Source organism: Pelmatolapia mariae, linkage group LG12 (assembly GCF_036321145.2).
Source record: "Pelmatolapia mariae isolate MD_Pm_ZW linkage group LG12, Pm_UMD_F_2, whole genome shotgun sequence".
Taxonomy (NCBI): domain Eukaryota; kingdom Metazoa; phylum Chordata; class Actinopteri; order Cichliformes; family Cichlidae; genus Pelmatolapia; species Pelmatolapia mariae.
In genome coordinates, this window is record NC_086237.1 from 18,645,313 (window position 1) to 18,664,053 (window position 18,741).

At 39.5% G+C, this 18,741-nt stretch overlaps 1 protein-coding gene across 4 annotated transcripts in view; it reads left to right on the top strand.

The window, feature by feature from the left end:
- Nucleotides 1-18,741, top strand: part of trpm3 (transient receptor potential cation channel, subfamily M, member 3) — a 116,216-nt gene that overhangs the window by 48,852 nt on the left and 48,623 nt on the right. For all 4 annotated transcript variants that reach the window (XM_063490645.1, XM_063490647.1, XM_063490646.1 and 1 more), the window contains exons 3-6: nucleotides 1,136-1,337; nucleotides 3,394-3,607; nucleotides 5,534-5,658; nucleotides 7,098-7,269. In XM_063490645.1, coding sequence (XP_063346715.1) covers nucleotides 1,136-1,337; nucleotides 3,394-3,607; nucleotides 5,534-5,658; nucleotides 7,098-7,269 — 713 coding nt within the window. The remainder of the gene's footprint in view (nucleotides 1-1,135; nucleotides 1,338-3,393; nucleotides 3,608-5,533; nucleotides 5,659-7,097; nucleotides 7,270-18,741) is intronic.

The window sequence follows — 18,741 nt, forward strand, 5'->3', positions numbered from 1 at the left end:
ACACACACACACACACACACACACAGGAAATGCCACAGTTTGTTTGGTACGGAAATTTTGCATTACTAGAGGAAAACGAGTAAAAGCCAGGAGCAAGAGGAAGGAAAAAAGATGTTCCTCAAGATCAAATCAGCTCATTCTTTTTAGTCAGAGACACTTGTGCTCATGCGTGGGGAAGAGGAAGGAAAAGTACCTTTGGTAAGACATGATGGAAACATGAAGTGATAATCGCAGTCTCCTGCCTCCGTTCCTCCCTGGGCTCCCTCTTCATCCTGTAAGATTTAAACACAGAATATAAAAGCGGCATTCAGCACTTGTGAATAAGAATGTACGCAAGCATCATAACTGGCATTTTGCTAACTCCTGTAGTTGCTGAGAGGGAAAAGGAAGTAAAAGCGACAGGTACAGAAAACAGAAAGGGATGGAGCTGAGAAAATTTAGCAAAAGCCCACAAATCCTTCCACTCATCTGCAACATAGCCACAGAGCCTAGCCTGATTCACACCTTCCCAGAAATATAACTAAATGCAACAATTGGGATTGCTTCCTTTGATTTTAATAAGCTGTGTAAACATGGTGCAGGCTATAGTTGTACTTGGCTTGCTTACAAGGCTAATACAATTGCACAGATTCTATCAGTGTAGACATGCACCTCTTTCTTGGTTTGATAGTTTTTGACAATCTGTGTGTAGACTTAATTGCCACTAAAGCTTTTCCCGTGTTTCAGCAAGAGAACTGTTGCTCAGTATGGATCAGCTACACGATCACCTCAGTTCCATCCATGGAGGCAGAGCAATGCAGGCTCAAATATAACTGCAAACAGCCACTTGCACAAAATGTAATATTTGCTCCTCTGTTATTCTATGCAGGACTATAAATCAAGCTTAATAAAGAGATGAAAGTCAGATGGCATGCTATCCTTTCAGCCATGCCCACCTTTTATTGCTAGATACATACTACGGCAGCTCTCACGCTCTTTTCTCCCCCCGCTCTCAGTCACACACAATCTGTCTCTTACTCTCCTTTTTCTTCTTCCTGCTCGGGGCTCGCACTTCTCAAGATTTCAATTATTCTCTGCAAAGGACTGTGTAATATACTGGTCTTACACTCACTCTTACTTTCTCCTCCTTGTTCAGGTGCTGTTGTGGTCGTCTAATAGGTCAGCATGTGGGCTTGCCACCGGGCATCTCATCTAGTCAGAATGATAAGGCAGAGCGTTTGGCCAAGAATGACAGCCTGTCGGAGAAGTGGTCAATCAGCAAACACACACAGCTCAGCCCCACTGATGCCTTCGGCACCATTGAGTTCCAGGGAGGAGGACACTCCAACAAAGCCATGGTGACTCTCTTTACACAGTGTTGCATTTTATTAGTCTTCTCCTTCAGCATGCTGCCCAACTGGTCAACGTGATTGTTTTGAGCATTAGGGCACCTAAATAAAAGGAGTCACTATTCTGTTGTTATTTCATGCAGCACTGACCTCAGCCGTTGCAACTCATGTTTCCGTTAAGACTCGAGAACCTTTGGTGACACATATCTGAGTGCACCAGCGCAGGAAATCTACTTTGTGTAGCTTTAAGAGTGCATTTGTATGCTTTACTGAGCTATTTTAAAGGCCATAGTTAACCTCCTAAGACAAGAAAGAAGAGAGTAGAGGATTTAGATATCCTAAAATATACCTCCAAACAGTACAAAGGAACCTAACCTCTGATGGAAGTGCTCTCTTCTGGAAATAAGAAAATAAATGTAATACAGGAATGATGTTGAGCACATGCTTTATGAAAAATGGCCACATAAATTGATTATAAAGATAGTAAAGACTGAGTAATTCAAGAAGAGGATTTCAAAAATATTCAGGAAGTGATGAAAGCTGAAAGTGCATAATGTGATCTAAAGATATTCTTCAAAGCTTCAGTAAACATGTTGTTTGACAGCACGCAGGTACAGAGGAGGAAACTGTTAGATTCCTAGATAACTGAAATACTTTTTTCCTGAATGGCAGATGTACTAGGGCTGAAAATAGATGAATAGTTGCGGGTTGCTGAATAAAAAATGACATTGACAAGAGGACTCATCAGGGTTCATTGTATGCATTATGGAGAATGACAAATGTGTCCAATCAGAAGACCTGGAGATAACTGAGGAGTCAATCAAATTACTTGAATTATTGTGGAAATATGTGTAATTATTGCTTTAAAAGACTTAAGTGTTATGAGTGTTAGCAGACTGCATTTTGCCTGATTAATTGATCCGTCCCTAATGTGATCTGATGGTACGTTTTATTCGCAAAGTCACAAACTATGATAACTACACTAAGAAAGTCATATCACACTTTACTGCAGCAATCTGGGAATTCAGATGATTAAACCCAAATTATGTCTGATTTTTTTTTCCCAGTGTTAAATTATTCATCCAGACACATGTCAGGTTGGCTTTCTGAGGGTGCATTAGAGAGATAAACAGATGCTCCATAATGCATGTGGTTCTTCAGTCATAGCAAACATCTGCTCAATACGTCTTCTAACTTGAGAAATGAAATCCATACGCATAGACACATATGAAACACCAATGCTTTTTACGTTATCATACACATAAGATGTCGTCACAGCTGTGAAATACTTAGGCCCCAAGACACCATATACCTGAATGTAATGCATAAAGTCGTGGTAAAAACAAAGTACACCGTATGTCAATTCTAAGGTTTTACATATCCAGACAAAATAAAATTATCTCGACTGTAGCTGGTTTTAAAATGAGCGAAATACAACCTCTGATGAACTACAATGTATTAATTTAACAACTAAGCCAAAAACCGAAATCATACTGCCATGTTGTTTTTATACAGAAGAGGCTTTCTCCTGGCAAACTGTCAAAATAAGTCATATTTGTTTCATCTTCTTCTTATTACTTGTCATGAACTTTAATATTTAACATGCTAAGTGAAGCCTGTAGAGTCTGAGATGTAGCTGTTTCAGTCTCTAGTATTGCACAATTATCTATATAAATATTGATTTATGCACAGCAATAAATCTGCCAGTTAACCTAGGTTAGCTTATTTGGTGATTCTAAATTGGTCATAGGTGTGAATGTGAGTGCGAATGATTGTCTGTCGCTCTGTGTTAGCCCTGCAACAGACTGGTGACCGGTTCAGGGTTTAACCTGCCTCCTGCCCTATGGTGGCTTGGATAGGCTCCAACCCCATATAATCCTGAATGTGATAAGCGGAAGAGGATGAATAGATGGATGGAAATAATAACACAGTGCAATATGTCATGTTTTACTATTCATCTGAGGTTGTATTTTACCTCATTTTAAGACACATAACCTTTTTTTTTCTTTTTACCACATTTGTATGTATTGCTTTATTTCACTGACACGCTTCATGCTGTTTGCAGTACGTACGAGTGTCTTATGACACCAAGCCTGACCTGCTGCTCCACCTGATGACCAAGGAGTGGCAGCTGGAACTGCCCAAGCTGCTCATCTCAGTCCACGGGGGCCTGCAGAACTTTGAATTGCAGCCCAAACTCAAGCAGGTCTTTGGCAAAGGGCTCATCAAAGCTGCCATGACAACAGGGGCCTGGATATTCACTGGAGGAGTCAACACAGGTAAACCACGGGTTTTGACTTATGAAGACAAACTTAAAATCTTTCATGTTTGCAAAACAAAATTCAGTTAAATAGCTGTTTGAGAGATTGCATACGGCTATTTAACTGAATTCTTCCTTTTTATAAAAATTAAGTGGGCACTTCTATTTGGGGTATGATGAGTGTGTTCAAGTCTTTATCATGAGTTATAATAATAACAATGGATTGCATTTGCTTTTCGAGACCCTCAAAGCACTTTAAAATTCCACTATTCATTCACTCTCACATTCACACACTGGTGTAGGCAAGCTACAGTTGTAGCCACAGCTGCCCTGGGGCAGACTGACAGAAGCGAGGCTGCCATATCGCGCCATCGGCCCCTCTGGCCAACACCAGTAGGTGAAGTGTCTTGCCCAAGGACACAACAACCAAGACAGACAGAGCTGGGGATCGAACCGGCAACCTTCCGGTTACAAGATAAGCTTCCCAACCCCCTGAACCACGGTCACCGTAATCAGCGATTAAATAACCATTTGTCAAGTGTGTCTAGGCTCTAAAGCTGTTCAGCCACTGGATCTCTGTAAAATGGCTGTGAGCACACAATGAAAGTATGTCAAGTAGTCTAGACTGCTTTTTAATGACTTAAACCTGATGACAGGGTGGCTCGTTCAGATTAGGAGTTATTCCAGTATGTCAAGCATTCTTACTTTTTGAACAAAGCAATAAAACGTTCTAGCTTAGTAATAGTCCCTATGGAGCCAAGAGAATAGAAACAAAATATAGAGTGCTAACCCCTGAAATTAATACAGAAATTTTTGCTGTTACAGTGTAGAGGAATCAGTTACAATGTAGAGAAATCACAGAGGTGTCTGCTTTAAGGAAGCAGTCTTCTAAGGCTAAGGAAGTCTCCTAGTCTTGGTCCTGAGTTTTTTTTGTTTGTTTTTTGTTTTGGATGATTTTGGCTCAGAGCAGAGTAAGTGAGGAGCTTAGAGGACTGGATGTTGAATGCTGAGGTTGGAAGGGTGAAAGTGTGAAAAAGTCCAGGAACAAAGTTTTAAAGCTTGAAGAAATAAGACTGAGCAACAGTGTAAGTGGTGAAACAAGATTGGTTGGAATGAATACAGGAAACCAGAGTGTTAGCTGGCAGACTGGAAGCACATGAATTATTCATAAATATGCTGTTGCCATGTATATAGAAAGAGGCCTCAGCGCGTAAACTGGAGCTCCACTAACGCTCTGAACAAGCGCACATTACACATTCATATAGTACTTTTGTCTATGGGGGAAAATTTGTCTTATCTTATCAGCTTCACTTTGCCTTCAGTAAGGAAGTTAACTGTTATTTTTCCCTTGTATTGTTTCCAGGGCACAAAAAGAGATCCTATTTAAGTATCTTAGATTGAATTTAGCGCACTTAAAATAAGATAAAAAGGTGGCAGAATAATGTTTAAATAGGAGAGATGAGAACAGACAAAAAGAAATGATACAACGCTGGATGACGTAGAGTGCGCGCACTTGAATACAGAAAGGAATAGAAAGTAAGATTTAGTGACAGAATGGGTGCAGGAGGAGAAAAGAGGAAGAGAGGCCTGAATAATGGATAGCTGGATTGGAGGGACAGTGTGTGGAGGTGGAGAAAAGAATGAATGTCAGCTGGAGAGATGGGATAAGATGGCCCCCAGGTCTGACTGCTGCTCCCCTGAGGACAACTACTACAGGCCGAGAGCTACAACCTGGCTGTGTTTAAGTGTGTATGTGTGCGTTTGTGTGTGTTAACACTGGCTCCACACAGTTGTCTTGTGTGCTTAACAGATTCTTTTTATCTATCTCAGCAGTGTACGTAATTATCTGACTGGCTGTGTATTGATTGTGACAAAACATCTTTCTCTCTGTCCGTCTCTTAAACGCCCTGAATATTCATGCACACATGCCTATGTCCGCACACAGGTGTGATTCGCCACGTGGGTGATGCACTGAAAGACCACGCCTCCAAGTCAAGGGGAAAGATATGCACCATTGGTATTGCTCCATGGGGCATCGTAGAAAATCAAGAGGACCTTGTTGGCAAAGATGTAAGTCTGTGAAGGAAGGAAGGAAGGAAGGAAGGAAAGAAAGAAAGAAAGAAAGAAAGAAAGAAAGAAAGAAAGAAAGAAAGAAAGAAAGAAAGACAGACAGACAGACAAGTCTTTAGAGTAGATAGGGTAGATAGGGCTGAGGCTTTAAAGTGCTATTGACAGCTTATTCACTGAGATGCTGAGTAAGCCAATAAACACTCCTTCACAGTGAGCTGGACAGCTGGGGAAACCAAATGAGGCCCACGCTGACTCAGTGAAATCTCTGGGAATCAGTGTTACGCTACTGTTAAAATTTCATCATCAAAATGTCCCGCTCTCTGTCCCTCTGAATAAGTCAGGCAGAACCAATTAATGTTGGTGACTGAAATGAGATGATTAAGTGCCGAGGTTCTTTTTTCATGCGTGATTGGTTTTAGCTGTCTATATACGACCAGATGAGTTTACCTCAAAGTGTCAGACAGTGTTGCGGTATAATATATATCTGAGAAACTTCGGAGAAACTGAAAGTTTAATTTCAGCAGCAGTACAATGAAAGTTATGTTAATAATTATTGGATACATGGCAACTCCAAATCTAAAAAATGATTAGAGCTGCAGTGCAGATGGTCGCTGTCATAGCTGTCAGAGGGTAAAAGGGGAGGTATACTAATGAGGGGTCACCGTCCACACAACCATAAGTGTGTCTTTGGGACAACACACCCCAGCTGAAGAGGGCCTTCTTGCTTTAGGCAACAGTTACAACCACTGCACTGTCACCACCAGTATACCATAGTGATGCTAATTTTTGTAATTACTAAATAAATTATCTACCATTAACTTGACAATATGCTCAGCATCCAGGTGCTTGAGTAATCTATTACTCTTGAAAGACTCGCATGAGACAGGTTTTTTACCTGTCTCTATTCATCCTACTCGTGATTTCACTGCTAGCATTTTCTCTGTGATAGTCTCCCTCTGCTGTAACACTTCCTTCAGTTGCTCCCTCATTCGCAAGGGGTCACAACAGCAGATGGTTCCACATACTTGATTTGGCAGTTTTTCATGTCAGATGCTCTTCCTGACCCAACCTTCCTAGTGATGTCTGTCTTAAACTGGGGATCTTTTTTGCATCTGCACAATGGAGCCATTATAGTCTCACACTGCTTGAGAAATGCTAATGTCTTTGAAAATCTATGGCCCAGCTTGTAGCATAGGATATCCATCAAGTCTCAAAGCACAACCCAAGCTCACCCCACATGAAATCCTTATGGTTATTTTACTCATATTTCTTAAAGCTTTGGGCAGCAGTGCTCTCTTGAGGCATACATTCAACTTTAGATACAAAAGCAAAAGTAGTGAAAACCTCTTGAGAACAGGAGCAGGCTGTAATTTTATATTTGTATTCTAAGAAAGGTGCAGTGTTTGCATAGTTGTCAAATATTGACATCTTTTGGCCAGGTGGTGCGTCCATACCAGACCATGTCCAACCCGATGAGCAAGTTGACGGTTCTTAACAGTCTCCACTCCCACTTCATCCTGGCGGACAACGGCACCACAGGAAAGTATGGTGCTGAGGTCAAATTGCGACGTCAGCTAGAGAAACATATCTCCCTGCAGAAGATCAACACACGTGAGTGAAATTTATCGCATCTTTCAGTCTGAGCCAAGCTGACCTATTTACCCGACATTAGTGTTGGTGTTTTTAAATATTGCGGCAAGTGATAACGGCATCATGAAACTGTAATCCTCGCTTTATCAACGACACCTCTGTGGGTTAATTGGGTTCACTCTAGTTTGTAGACTAAAATTATCGTTACCTGCTTTATAGTGAGCACATGCTGTCAGAAGGTGTATTTTTAGCCAGGTAGATATAACTTCGTAAGCCTTTGAAAGTGTCCCTCCCTTCAGGGGTGGGTTATTTTTTTCTTTCAAAGCTTCTTGACAGCTCCGAACTCTTTCCTCAAATAAATCTGCTTGATAATCTGTGGGGTTTTTTTTTTCTTTTGCTCTTTGGTGCCTGCAGCTACCAAGCCAGCTGGCAAACACAGGCACAGTGGCAAGCACAGAACTACAACACATGTAGACATACAGTATACATGACTGTAAATACATGTACATACAGTAATGTATCCTTATACTACCACTGGGGGAAGGAAAAAGCTTGATCACACTGTTTTCTGATGTTTACTTACCTTTCTTTTGTACTGAATAGTGCATGACACACATGTTAAGCTGCTGGCTTTACTGTACAGACAACAGTTTCTTTTTATATATTTTTTCAGATAAATCAAATTGCATTAACACAAAAATCCTAATTTCACTGTATTCTTTATTTTTGTGCAGCTCGAATTAGTTGCACCAAAAGCATCCTGTGCTCACAAAGGGTAGCAAGTACAAATACTTGTTCATGTGCCCAAAAACACAAGCTTTAATTTTTTTTTTCAGTGTATTTTTGAGTGGGCATATTTGCCTTTGTGCAGTGTGTTCATCCGGCACTGAGTCCTTGTCGCATTGCATTTCTCTGTTTTCAATTTTCACATTATACCTTAGCTAGAAACTGAATGGATTTACATGAATACAAAATGCATTTCTCTGTCTTTTTCTATCTCACCCTCCTCTTCTCGCGCTCTGTCATACACAGACACAAGCAAAGCACAATCGCACATAAACCTCTGTGATACCCTTTAAATATATTTCTCAATAGCCTCTTGCAGTATTGTTTTGATTGAGCCAGGAGCTAACCTAAGTCAGATAAATGTTGTTTGCAACCGGGATTTATTTGCTATTACCTTCTTTTGCTGTCAGGGTAAAACCATTTTGAAATAATTTCCTCGGGGTTTGGTTGACATGAATGCATGCACTTTTACACTAGTGCTTTTTGTAAAACTCAGGAAGTGGGTGCGTTGTCACAGAGTCGAGTGCCGTGATTCAGATCTTCTCTTTGTCAGCACCAGTTTTATCCACTGTCAGATGCCTCATTGATGTTTGCTGATAGCAAGCTTGCAAGGAGATGTTAAATGTCATTTTCATTCTTAGAAGAAGTGTTAACACTACCACATCCCTCCTAATCCTCTAACCTCAAGGATTTTAGAAATATTCCTGGTGTTAAAGGGACAAAGCGGTGTACGTTCATCATCCAGCCATGTGACCTATGGACTTCCCTTTGTCATCCTATGCCTGGATTAATACAAAAGGGGCTGGGAAGGCAAAGGGACGGCCAGTTGTCATGCAAGCATCTAATGTACCACCTCTGATTTAAATCCTTTCTGCAGCTGTTAGCTGTATTTCCAAGATGAGTACTAATATTTATTAGTTATTACCAGTTGTTAGTTATAGGTAACCAGTGACCTGCTGACTACCCATATCACAGAGCCATAACCCACAGACTATCTCTGAAAATAATCCGCACTGCCTGAGATTGCACTGAAAGCCACCTTCAGCTTTAGCTGAAGTTAAACCTGCCACTCATCCTGGCAACTTGCCTGTTGAGGTGAAGTCCTCTATCAAAGGGAATCCACCGCCTTAATCAAAATCACATGAAAACCTATACTTCTATAGTGACTTGGTACTTTTATCTTTGACTGTCAAAGTGAGCTCTTATTAAGTCTTATGCATACACACACACACACACACACACACACACACACACACACACACACACACACACACACACACACACATATGCATATATACATATACATATATAAAAAGATAATAACTGTATAGTGCTGCGAATAGTATTTACCCCCTTCTTCATTTCTTAGTTCTTTGCAGTAAATTATTTCATTTACTGTGGGGAAAAAAGCTATCCAAACCAATCTGACCCAATTTGAAAAAGTAATTGCCCCTGGGCAAAAATGGCATCCCTGAGAGAGCTGCAAGGAGAAAACCCAAAATTCCTCCACAGTGATGTGAAAGGCTCATTGCCAGTTATCACAAACACTTGATTGCAGTTCTTCCTGCCGATGGTGGCACAACCAGTTACCAGGTTTAGCCAGGTACATTTGGATTGCTTTCTCACTTAATAGATGAAATCATCTTTTAAAATCTGCATTTTGAATTTACTCTAATATTAATAATACGTCAAATTCTTTCATTTGCTGATCTGAAACATTTAAATGTGCTAAATATGCGAAAAACAAAGAAAGGAGGCAAATACTTTTTCATGGCACAGAAGCTTTTCAATGTCCAGTTTGGGAAATTCAAAATTTACCCTTCTGGTAATAGCAAGTTGTTTAATGTTTCAGAATTGCTAAAAAACAAAAAATTATTAAAAAAAGAAATTAAGGAAAATGAATACTGAATATACTCAATCCTCTTAACATGAGAAAGTCCAGAAACAAATCCATTCAGTTATAGAGTGAAGAGTTATATTATACTGAATCGTGTTGTGTGTTTGTATGCATGTGTGTGATATACTGTATCTTAATGTGTGTGGACATTTACCTCTTTATTCACCAGTGTCAGGCTTGCGGACAAAGGCCATTTCTTGATTTGATCACCTGTCTATAGTCACTGGATGACTGCATCAATTTTCCTCACAGCAGGTACCCCTGTGGGATCCACGTGTGCCCTGAGGTGTTGTCAAGGAAAGAAAGATTAAAAAAAAAAGTGAAGGGGAGAAAACAGCAGTTAAGTTTAAATGGCCATGCTTGTGGGTTTTAGACCACATGTAACCACCAGATCTCTCTTTTTCCCCCAACACAGTCCCAAACATTGCACACAACACAAAATGAAAGAAGTGTGGTGGATAGATATGCGTAATCTCCCCCTGTGGTATTTTTGTGATGTCTGGGCAATCCTGTAGCTAATCCTACTGTGCCTGTGTGTGAATATCCATGAAACAGCTATAACCATGTGACTGCCAGAAATGCTGTAGCAATCAAATTGGCTCCACAATATTATAACATTTTGTTTAAATTATGGGAATCAGTGCTTTACAACAAATCCATGGGTGTTTTTGTCTGATTACCCTCTTACAAAAAGGTTATATTCTAAAACAGGTTCCTGTTGCCGTAAGAGCACATTTGAGTGAAAAACTGCAGGACCAGTAGCACATGTCAAAAATCGTTGTGCAGGTGCTCCTCCTCTTAACAACCACTTTTGGTAACACAACTAGTGTTTTTCCTTTGCTTAATTTGTCCTCCATTTTTTGCTGAATATTTGATGTTGTAAAGGTTGGAATGCAGACAAAAATCTAAAAGCGGTATCTCTGGCTGTGTGTAAACAAAATAAAAGTCCTAAGACATGAAACATGGCTTCAAAGGCTGTAAATATGGTGGTTGGAGCCAGCATATTAAAACACTAGAGCATGAGTGTCAAACTCGTGTTATGCCATGGGTGATGTAGCCCAATTTGATCTCAAGCGGGCTAGGGCAGAAAAACCATTGTACTGTAAGGACGCACAAGTACAATCAGAGAGCACTAGAGTCAATGCTGAGTACTGCTCTGTATCAATGGGCTTCTCATTAGTTAGCTAGCTAGATGAGGATGGAGCTCAGGCAATATAGGATATTTCCCATGTGAACAGAGGTAAAGATTACCCGGTGAACGTTGATAAATGAAAGTAAACAAATGTTGTTTTTGAAAAAAAAAGAAAACTTTATATATATACTCTCTCAGTTGCTCTCACACTGGAGCATTTCTTTCTCCTGCTTTTCATTCCCAAGTAGACAATGTCAAACTGTAAGATGAGGAAATCAATAAAATGATTGGCACCATTCAACACTGTTGATTCACCGCTGCACAGCTCTCTTGATGTGTCTGTGGCCTTGGCTGTAATGCTTTTTAATCACTGCCTCACAGACAGAAGTGCAGAACAAGTCCGAGAGGAGAGTGGGAAAATTAATACAGAGAAAAAGGATTGAGGGCAGGGAGAGAAGGAAGAAAACTAAATAAAGTGCAAAGGAGGTAAGAAACAGCCGAGGATGCAGGCAGTGAGCAAGGTGTTATCTGTGTTTGCTTTGATGAAAAATTGGGATGTAAAGGAGGAAAAACGTGGCGTGATAAAATATCAAAACAGGCCTCATCCATTAATATAGAGAAAAATAAGAGAGCCCTTCATCTTATTTGCTGCATTCGTTACGTGACAATTTAAAACTGAATGCACACACCAGGAAAAAAGTTATTAATTTGTGCAAGTTTAGATGCGGTCAGTGACAATGAACGACTGGCCTTGAACGTGCCCTCTTGCTTTTCACCTAAATTACTTGGTGTATTGAAATAGATGCATTCATGTAGATACTGTGTTAACCTTCACCTGCCCTCCTATTACAGTGATTTAATTAATCACAGCACACGTAAAAGAAATAGTTGGGGTAATTGAATTCAGAAGCCATAAGGCTTTGCATTGCAGATTAGCCGTGACACTGTGACCTCCATCAGCAAATATTGAAGAAATTGTAGTTACACTGTGGCACATGGGAAGTCAATGAGTTTGTACTGTTCTGTGTTCACTGTAAATGCCTGGACAAACTCTTTCAGAATATGATCCTTTTTAATGCCAAGTGTGCATATGGGCATCTAGAATATGAATTAGAAATGATACCATTTACAGATTGTAATAGATCAAATAAAGCACTAATAGGAGATTGAATTATATGGAAATGTGCATAATTATAATGATCAAATACAAATGTTTAAATTTCTTTTAAATGTTTAGAATTGAATCATTAATTCTCTTTCACAGCCTCTCTGGTCAGTGGTCAGTGAATTGGCACGGTGTGTGTGGATCAATAGATAATCTATTTTCAGGCAATATGAGTAAAAACTGACCAGAGACATTGTGGGGACAATTGAAGTCACTGTGGGTAAGGTGTGTTCATGCATGAATGCGTACACAAAACATGTCAAAATGATAAGCAAGAACTGCCAGAGTGTCCAACCCTGTGGTGGAGAGATAACAGAGTCAGTAGTTGGTAGGATACAAAACTTGCTCCAGGTATGGTTCCAGGTTGAGGATGTGCATGGATGACGACATGTTATGTGGTGTGGAAAGAATTTGACTGCACAATCAGTAGTGTGAAATGTAGTAAATGTCTTTTGGAACAGTAGGTGGGTTAAAAACAGTGGTGGCACAGTCAGAAATATCACAGTGGATGGTTTACGAACCAGACTAATTCAGACAAAAAGCAAATTTTATCCATTTTTCCTCTGCATCTTTTCCCATTTACATTAAATATACGGATATTTGAATTTACTATAAAAACTATAAACATCCCACATCACTGGGCACAGTTTTTTTCTTGCATACCTCACTTGAGAAGCCAAAGAAGTTAAAAAAAAAACAAGTTCAATAAAGGTTGGTGAAACAGAATCAATCAACTCTTTTTTATTTTTCTCAAAAAATAAAAATGTTTTCTTAACGGCCGACTGAATTTGTCATATAGTGTGAAGTGGAATATATCCTGGACTGTTCAGCTAAAACAGTTATTTAAACCTAAACAGTCAATTTAGAGTACTTAATTAAAGCTACAGTAAGTCAGGTATTATTTTTTAGGTTATTTATCAGAAAAAAAAAATGCTGGACTCATAAAATGATTGGTTGAGCAACACTTGCTAATATTAGCTAGTAAGCTCATTACATGTTCACATCATATGAGCGTGTCCGAGTCCTGCATTCGTGTGCTACCTGCAAAGTGTCCAACAATGTTACACCGACTTCAAAAAAAGTTTCACTAACGTTGACTAACAGCTACAAAAGCAGCAGCTAACGGAGCAGACGCTAACAGCAGACAAAACAGCAGTGCATACCAGCAAAAAAGTTCAGCATATCATCAACAACTCACCTCAGTATCACTGTCATCTGACAGAAAGTAGATTCACTGACTCATCTTATCATGTTTCTTTCACAAAGTTTTTTAGTAAAGAGACATGAAAAAGATAAACTGACAGCTGTGCTAAACAGCGGACTCACAGCCTAGACTCACTACAGAAAAATGGTAGCCAGAGTTGTTTGTCTCACAGGGGGCACCATAGTTTTGATCATGCACTTAAATTGGGACAGGTAAAAAAAACAGATCTCACTTGACTGCAATGCACTGGCTGTTGAGAATTTACACACTGTAACTTTAAGCTACCCAGAGAGAACCCACACATGCACAGGTTAGTACTGTACTACCGCTGGTTAACACTTATTTTTCCAGTGAAAAATCTCATTCAATTAATTTCACTCCAGATTTTTCCTCTCGTTGTCCACACCTACAGACGTGGGGCCTGCCTCACAGTTTGGGAACTGTTGCTTCAGTGAAACAGGGAGAACAACATCTAATTTCATTTGAGTCATTTCAGCTGTCATTCTCATAGGGTACAGACCCTGTAAGTGGCTATTTATAAAGAATGCTTCCTGACATAGACACATTCAGAAGGGCGACACATACGTATTCATCTTGAAGAGACAGAACCATTACACCATTTCAGCATCTGTCTTAAATGCCTGAGGTGATTTTATCCGGTTGAAATCAAGTTCCTCGGGGGCAAAATGCAAAATATTCTTCAGGAATATAATCAGCACTTAAAGAAATGAGGCTTGAATTTATAATGGACCAGCCGTAGATGTTTAGGTACAAATCAACACACAGATCAACCCCAATTACCGTGTTTTCTGGTCAGTGAAAACACATTTTTAACTGAGTGCTGGTGTAAAACTCACTCTGGCTCATTAATTCTAATATTTCTAATAAAAATAAAAAGATGGAACAGACAATGTGATTACATCTGAGCTGCTTCAAGAAGGTTAAAGACTAAATATTTGAGATTTTGAGAGAAGCTTTGACCTTTTAGCATACCATCTGACATTTTGTTCTTTAGCTTGTCAAGTTAGGTTCTCATATCTGTTTCTGATGTTTAAGTGTGTCAGTGTGTGTTGAAGGTATTTACTTTTTTGGGGGGGGTTTCTTTTATTGGTGTAGGGTGGTGGTGTGAGGTGAGAAGACAAGGGCCTACATACTGTAGCACACCTCCTCCAGTCATGCTGATGCTAATTTGACACATACAAGGACAAACTCGCCAACGCACACGCAGACACACACACGGCGGATGAGTCATTGCTGGATCCTTAATTAGGACCATTTAAGCATGTTATGTGTATCTTGCTTACACGCTGCTCTTTACCTCGCTAATTCCTTCAGTTCCTCATTACTTCCTCGTCTTCCAGACTGGATATATATTTAGAAAATTACAGCGTTGGACTCCCTCACCCCTTTTTTTGGCTACTTCTACTTTTTTCACACTCTTTCAGAGTAGCCTCACTCTTGAAAAGTAAGGTGTGGGCAGTGGGTTAAAATTATATTTGATATATGAGAGACATGGGAGCCAAAGAGAGACTGGGGATTTGACACTTTGTTATCTGATATTAGCGTGTGTGAAGTGTACATGGATACAGTCAGTACTTTGAAACAGACAGTACAAAGGGGGAATATATTATGTGTATATCTATATTATATGACATATATAAATAGCATTGAATAACTTCACTGTTTAACTATAGTCAACATCAAAGTCCAATTAAAAAAAACAAAAGCTTGCAATATTGTTGATATAAAACTTGCTACAGTTACAGAACTGAACAACAGACGGCTAAAAAGACATGAGCCTCAGTTTCTGCTGCAACATCTGGGTGGATCCATCTGGATCCATCAACAGTTCAGGCTGAGTATTCAGACACTGCAGATCTACTGGGATTTTCCCACACATCCATCTCTGGAGTTCAAAATCTCCAGCTCTCTCTATATAGCAACAATAACCCAGATAACAATTTGTTACAATCAAGGTATGCATAAAAGTCGAACCTCAAAGCAGTTGGCACACAGTAGCAGAAAACCACTCAGTCAGCTAAGAACAGGAAACTGAGGTTACAATTTATACAGGCTTACCAAAACTAAACAATAGACGATTAGAAAAACATTGCCTGGTCTGAATAGATAATAGATATGATTAGTAGGGTCAGAATTTGCCATTAACAACACAAAAACAGGGATTTATCCTGCTTTGTTTTATTAGTGGTTCATGCTCGTGGTGGTGTAATGATGTAGGGGATATTTTCTTGGCCATTTCTTGACCCTTATCATTTAAACACCACATCTTACCTGGATATTGTTCCTTTATGAGGCTTTATGTGTACCCATCTTCAGATAGCTGCTTCCAGCAGGATAATGCAGCATGTCATAAAACTCAAATCATGTCAATCTGGTTTTGTGAACATGACAGCAAGTTCACTCTACTCAAATGGCATCCACAATCACCAGATCTCAATCCGATAGAGAACCTTTGGGATGTGGTGAAACGGGAGAGTCACGTCATGGATGTGCAGCTGACAAGTCTGCAGCATGTCAGTATGGACCAAAATGTCAGATGTGTGTCTCCTGCTCCTTGTCAAATCTATGCCACAAAGAGTTAAAGCACTTCTGAAGGAAACAAACAGTAGTTTCTGTCAAGACGTTATGTGGTTTTATAGGGTCCCACTTCAATTTTAGGATAGTTTACTGCATTTAAGGATTCAGGGAATTCCCATCATTTAAACATAGACACAAAAACCTAAGCCTAGATATAAGTCACTTTCTAAAATTCAGCAACAGTGCTACACGTTGCCAACACCTCCACATTTGTCTCTGTACCTGGATCGTGCATGCAGCATCAAAGGACTCCACAATCTACGTTTGCCTCACCCTAGCAGCACCTGTCCCTCTCCTCCTCCTTCAGTTCACCTCATCATAAACTCATCATCATATTCTGTTTGTGGCCTTGTCACATGTGTCACATGCCATGTCTTGTCTTTTTGTGGAGATTAAATAACTCCTCACATGACTCCGCTTATGATCATCAACTGAGTGAGAGAGCACACATGATGCGTTTATACAGCCGTATTTAAAAATCAAAGGATTGCATTTAAAAAGTACAAACACTGTATCTCGGCAGAGCATTAGCATTTCTAAATTTAAGGATTCAATTTCAACCACATTAATATAGATGATATCCACAGACAGAGAAATATTATAGAAAAACAACGAGGTAATGTCAATACTGCTTTTCACTGACATTACCTCTTACAGAACAGCCGGTGTCCTGCAGGTTTTAGATATCACTCTGGGTCAACCCACCTGACTCAAATGACTAGTTCATTACCCGGCCTCTGGAGAACTTCATGACAGGTAATTTAGCCATTTAAATCAGCTGTGTTGGCTCATGGGCACATCTAAAACCTGCAGGACACTGGCTCTTGAGGCCTGGAGTTCCCTCACCCCAGCTTTAAAGAATCTTCTCAGATGTCTGATTCATACCTCCCAATCCTGTGTATTAATGCGTTGAAAACCATTTCTTCTACGTAAGATAGCAGATCTTGCAGGGAACAAAATTACTCTGTAAGGCGTAGCAATGGGAGGTATAATAACAGGAATGGTGGCACCATGCCCGGATGGGTTGTAAGCTACTTTAGGACTGGAAGAAAAAGGTACACTCTGAATAGATGTGTTTTACAAACCAATTTTGTTTTTGTTTTTTATAACAAAGTTTGTATTTCACAAGCTAATAGATGGTTGTCAGACTATGTTATCACTGACTTTTTATGCCTTTATTCAAAGTCCATGTCAAACATTAAGTGAGGTCGCATACCTACAGTGTTTTGCGTTATCAGAATCAAACGTTGTATCTAGGCTGCATCCACATGTACACAGGTATTTTTGGTAAATGTAGCTGTTTTTACATTCTTTGGATTTTGGTCCACACATAAACAATGTTTTGGAACACTGCAAACTGAGGTTTTGAAAAATTGCCAGGGTAAAGATTTTCAAAAAATCTGCCTTTCCATATTTATCACCACTTGTTGTTTTGACATGTTCTTGACAGAGCTTGAGCTCATTCTTTGCGTTTTCATTTGCGCGAATGTTTTTCAAAATAAATTCGGAAAAACCTGTGTTTTAAAAACTACTTAGAACACTTGTAAAAATGCAACGCATAATATGTTCAATTTTAATGCATTTTCTGCATAAACTCAGGGACAAAAGATTGGATACATGTGAAAATTTCAAATTACATTTGTAACTTTTTTTTTTGATTTTTCACAAGTTGTGTTCAAATTCACACAAAATGTGTGACACATGAACCAGCACATGTTTTAACACATAATTTCTAAGAGTGTAGTCTTAGAGGAAACACGTGCTGTTTTGTTCCATTTGATAACCTGGAGACTGTGTAGTAAGCAAATTTTTTTAAATTAAACAATATCTATGTGATTCTGGAAATATCATGGAAGGTCCCACCCAGAACTGACACAGATGAGCTTAAGAGGAAGATGGATTTGGCCATCAGAGCCAATCAAAACCAAGCCGCTGAACAGAAAATGGGATTAAATCTCAGCAACTGTTCCAGGTACTTAAACGAGATTTCCTTCCTACTGACTCTATTTGAAATGTGCTGCTATGATATCAGTCATGGGTTACTGACAAGCAGGGGATTGATGTCACTGAGAAAATGAGAGACACATGCTCATATGGATGTCAGTCATAAGGTAGGGTCACTCCAGAACGTGTCCTGCTTTATCATTCTTTTTTACTTTAACCAGGACCACAATTTCCAGAAAGCACATCATGCATCATCAGCACATCACAATTTACCCTCTTCATTTTAACAATATGTGAAAAATACAGTTTTCCACAATGATTTATTTTGAGAGGACAAACCCAGTACTAAAAGACTGTTAATTTAAAAAAAAAAAAAAACAATCCAATGCCACATTCCCACAGCAATAAATACTCTAAAGTTTGATCCAATTTAAAAAAAAGAAAGAAAGTAAGAAAAAGAAGAAAAGAAATACTGTAAATCAGAGGCCAAAAGTCATCCTAAAATGTTCCATCGACTTTAGGCTAGTTAGCCAAAAGAGAATTTGTGGTTTGTCTGTCTTTGTGACTCTATTTGTGTGAGTGGTTGTGTGTGGTTGTGTGCACACAGGCAGAATTTCCTCCTACCAATTAGCCATGACACAGCTGTGCTTTTCCCTCCTCATCTGCTCCTTGGTGGGTTTCAGTTGAACAATAATGTACTTTAGATGGTGCAGCGTTGCCTCCAAAGCTCAGCAGTCATCAATATCAATGCATGATCTGACACTTGC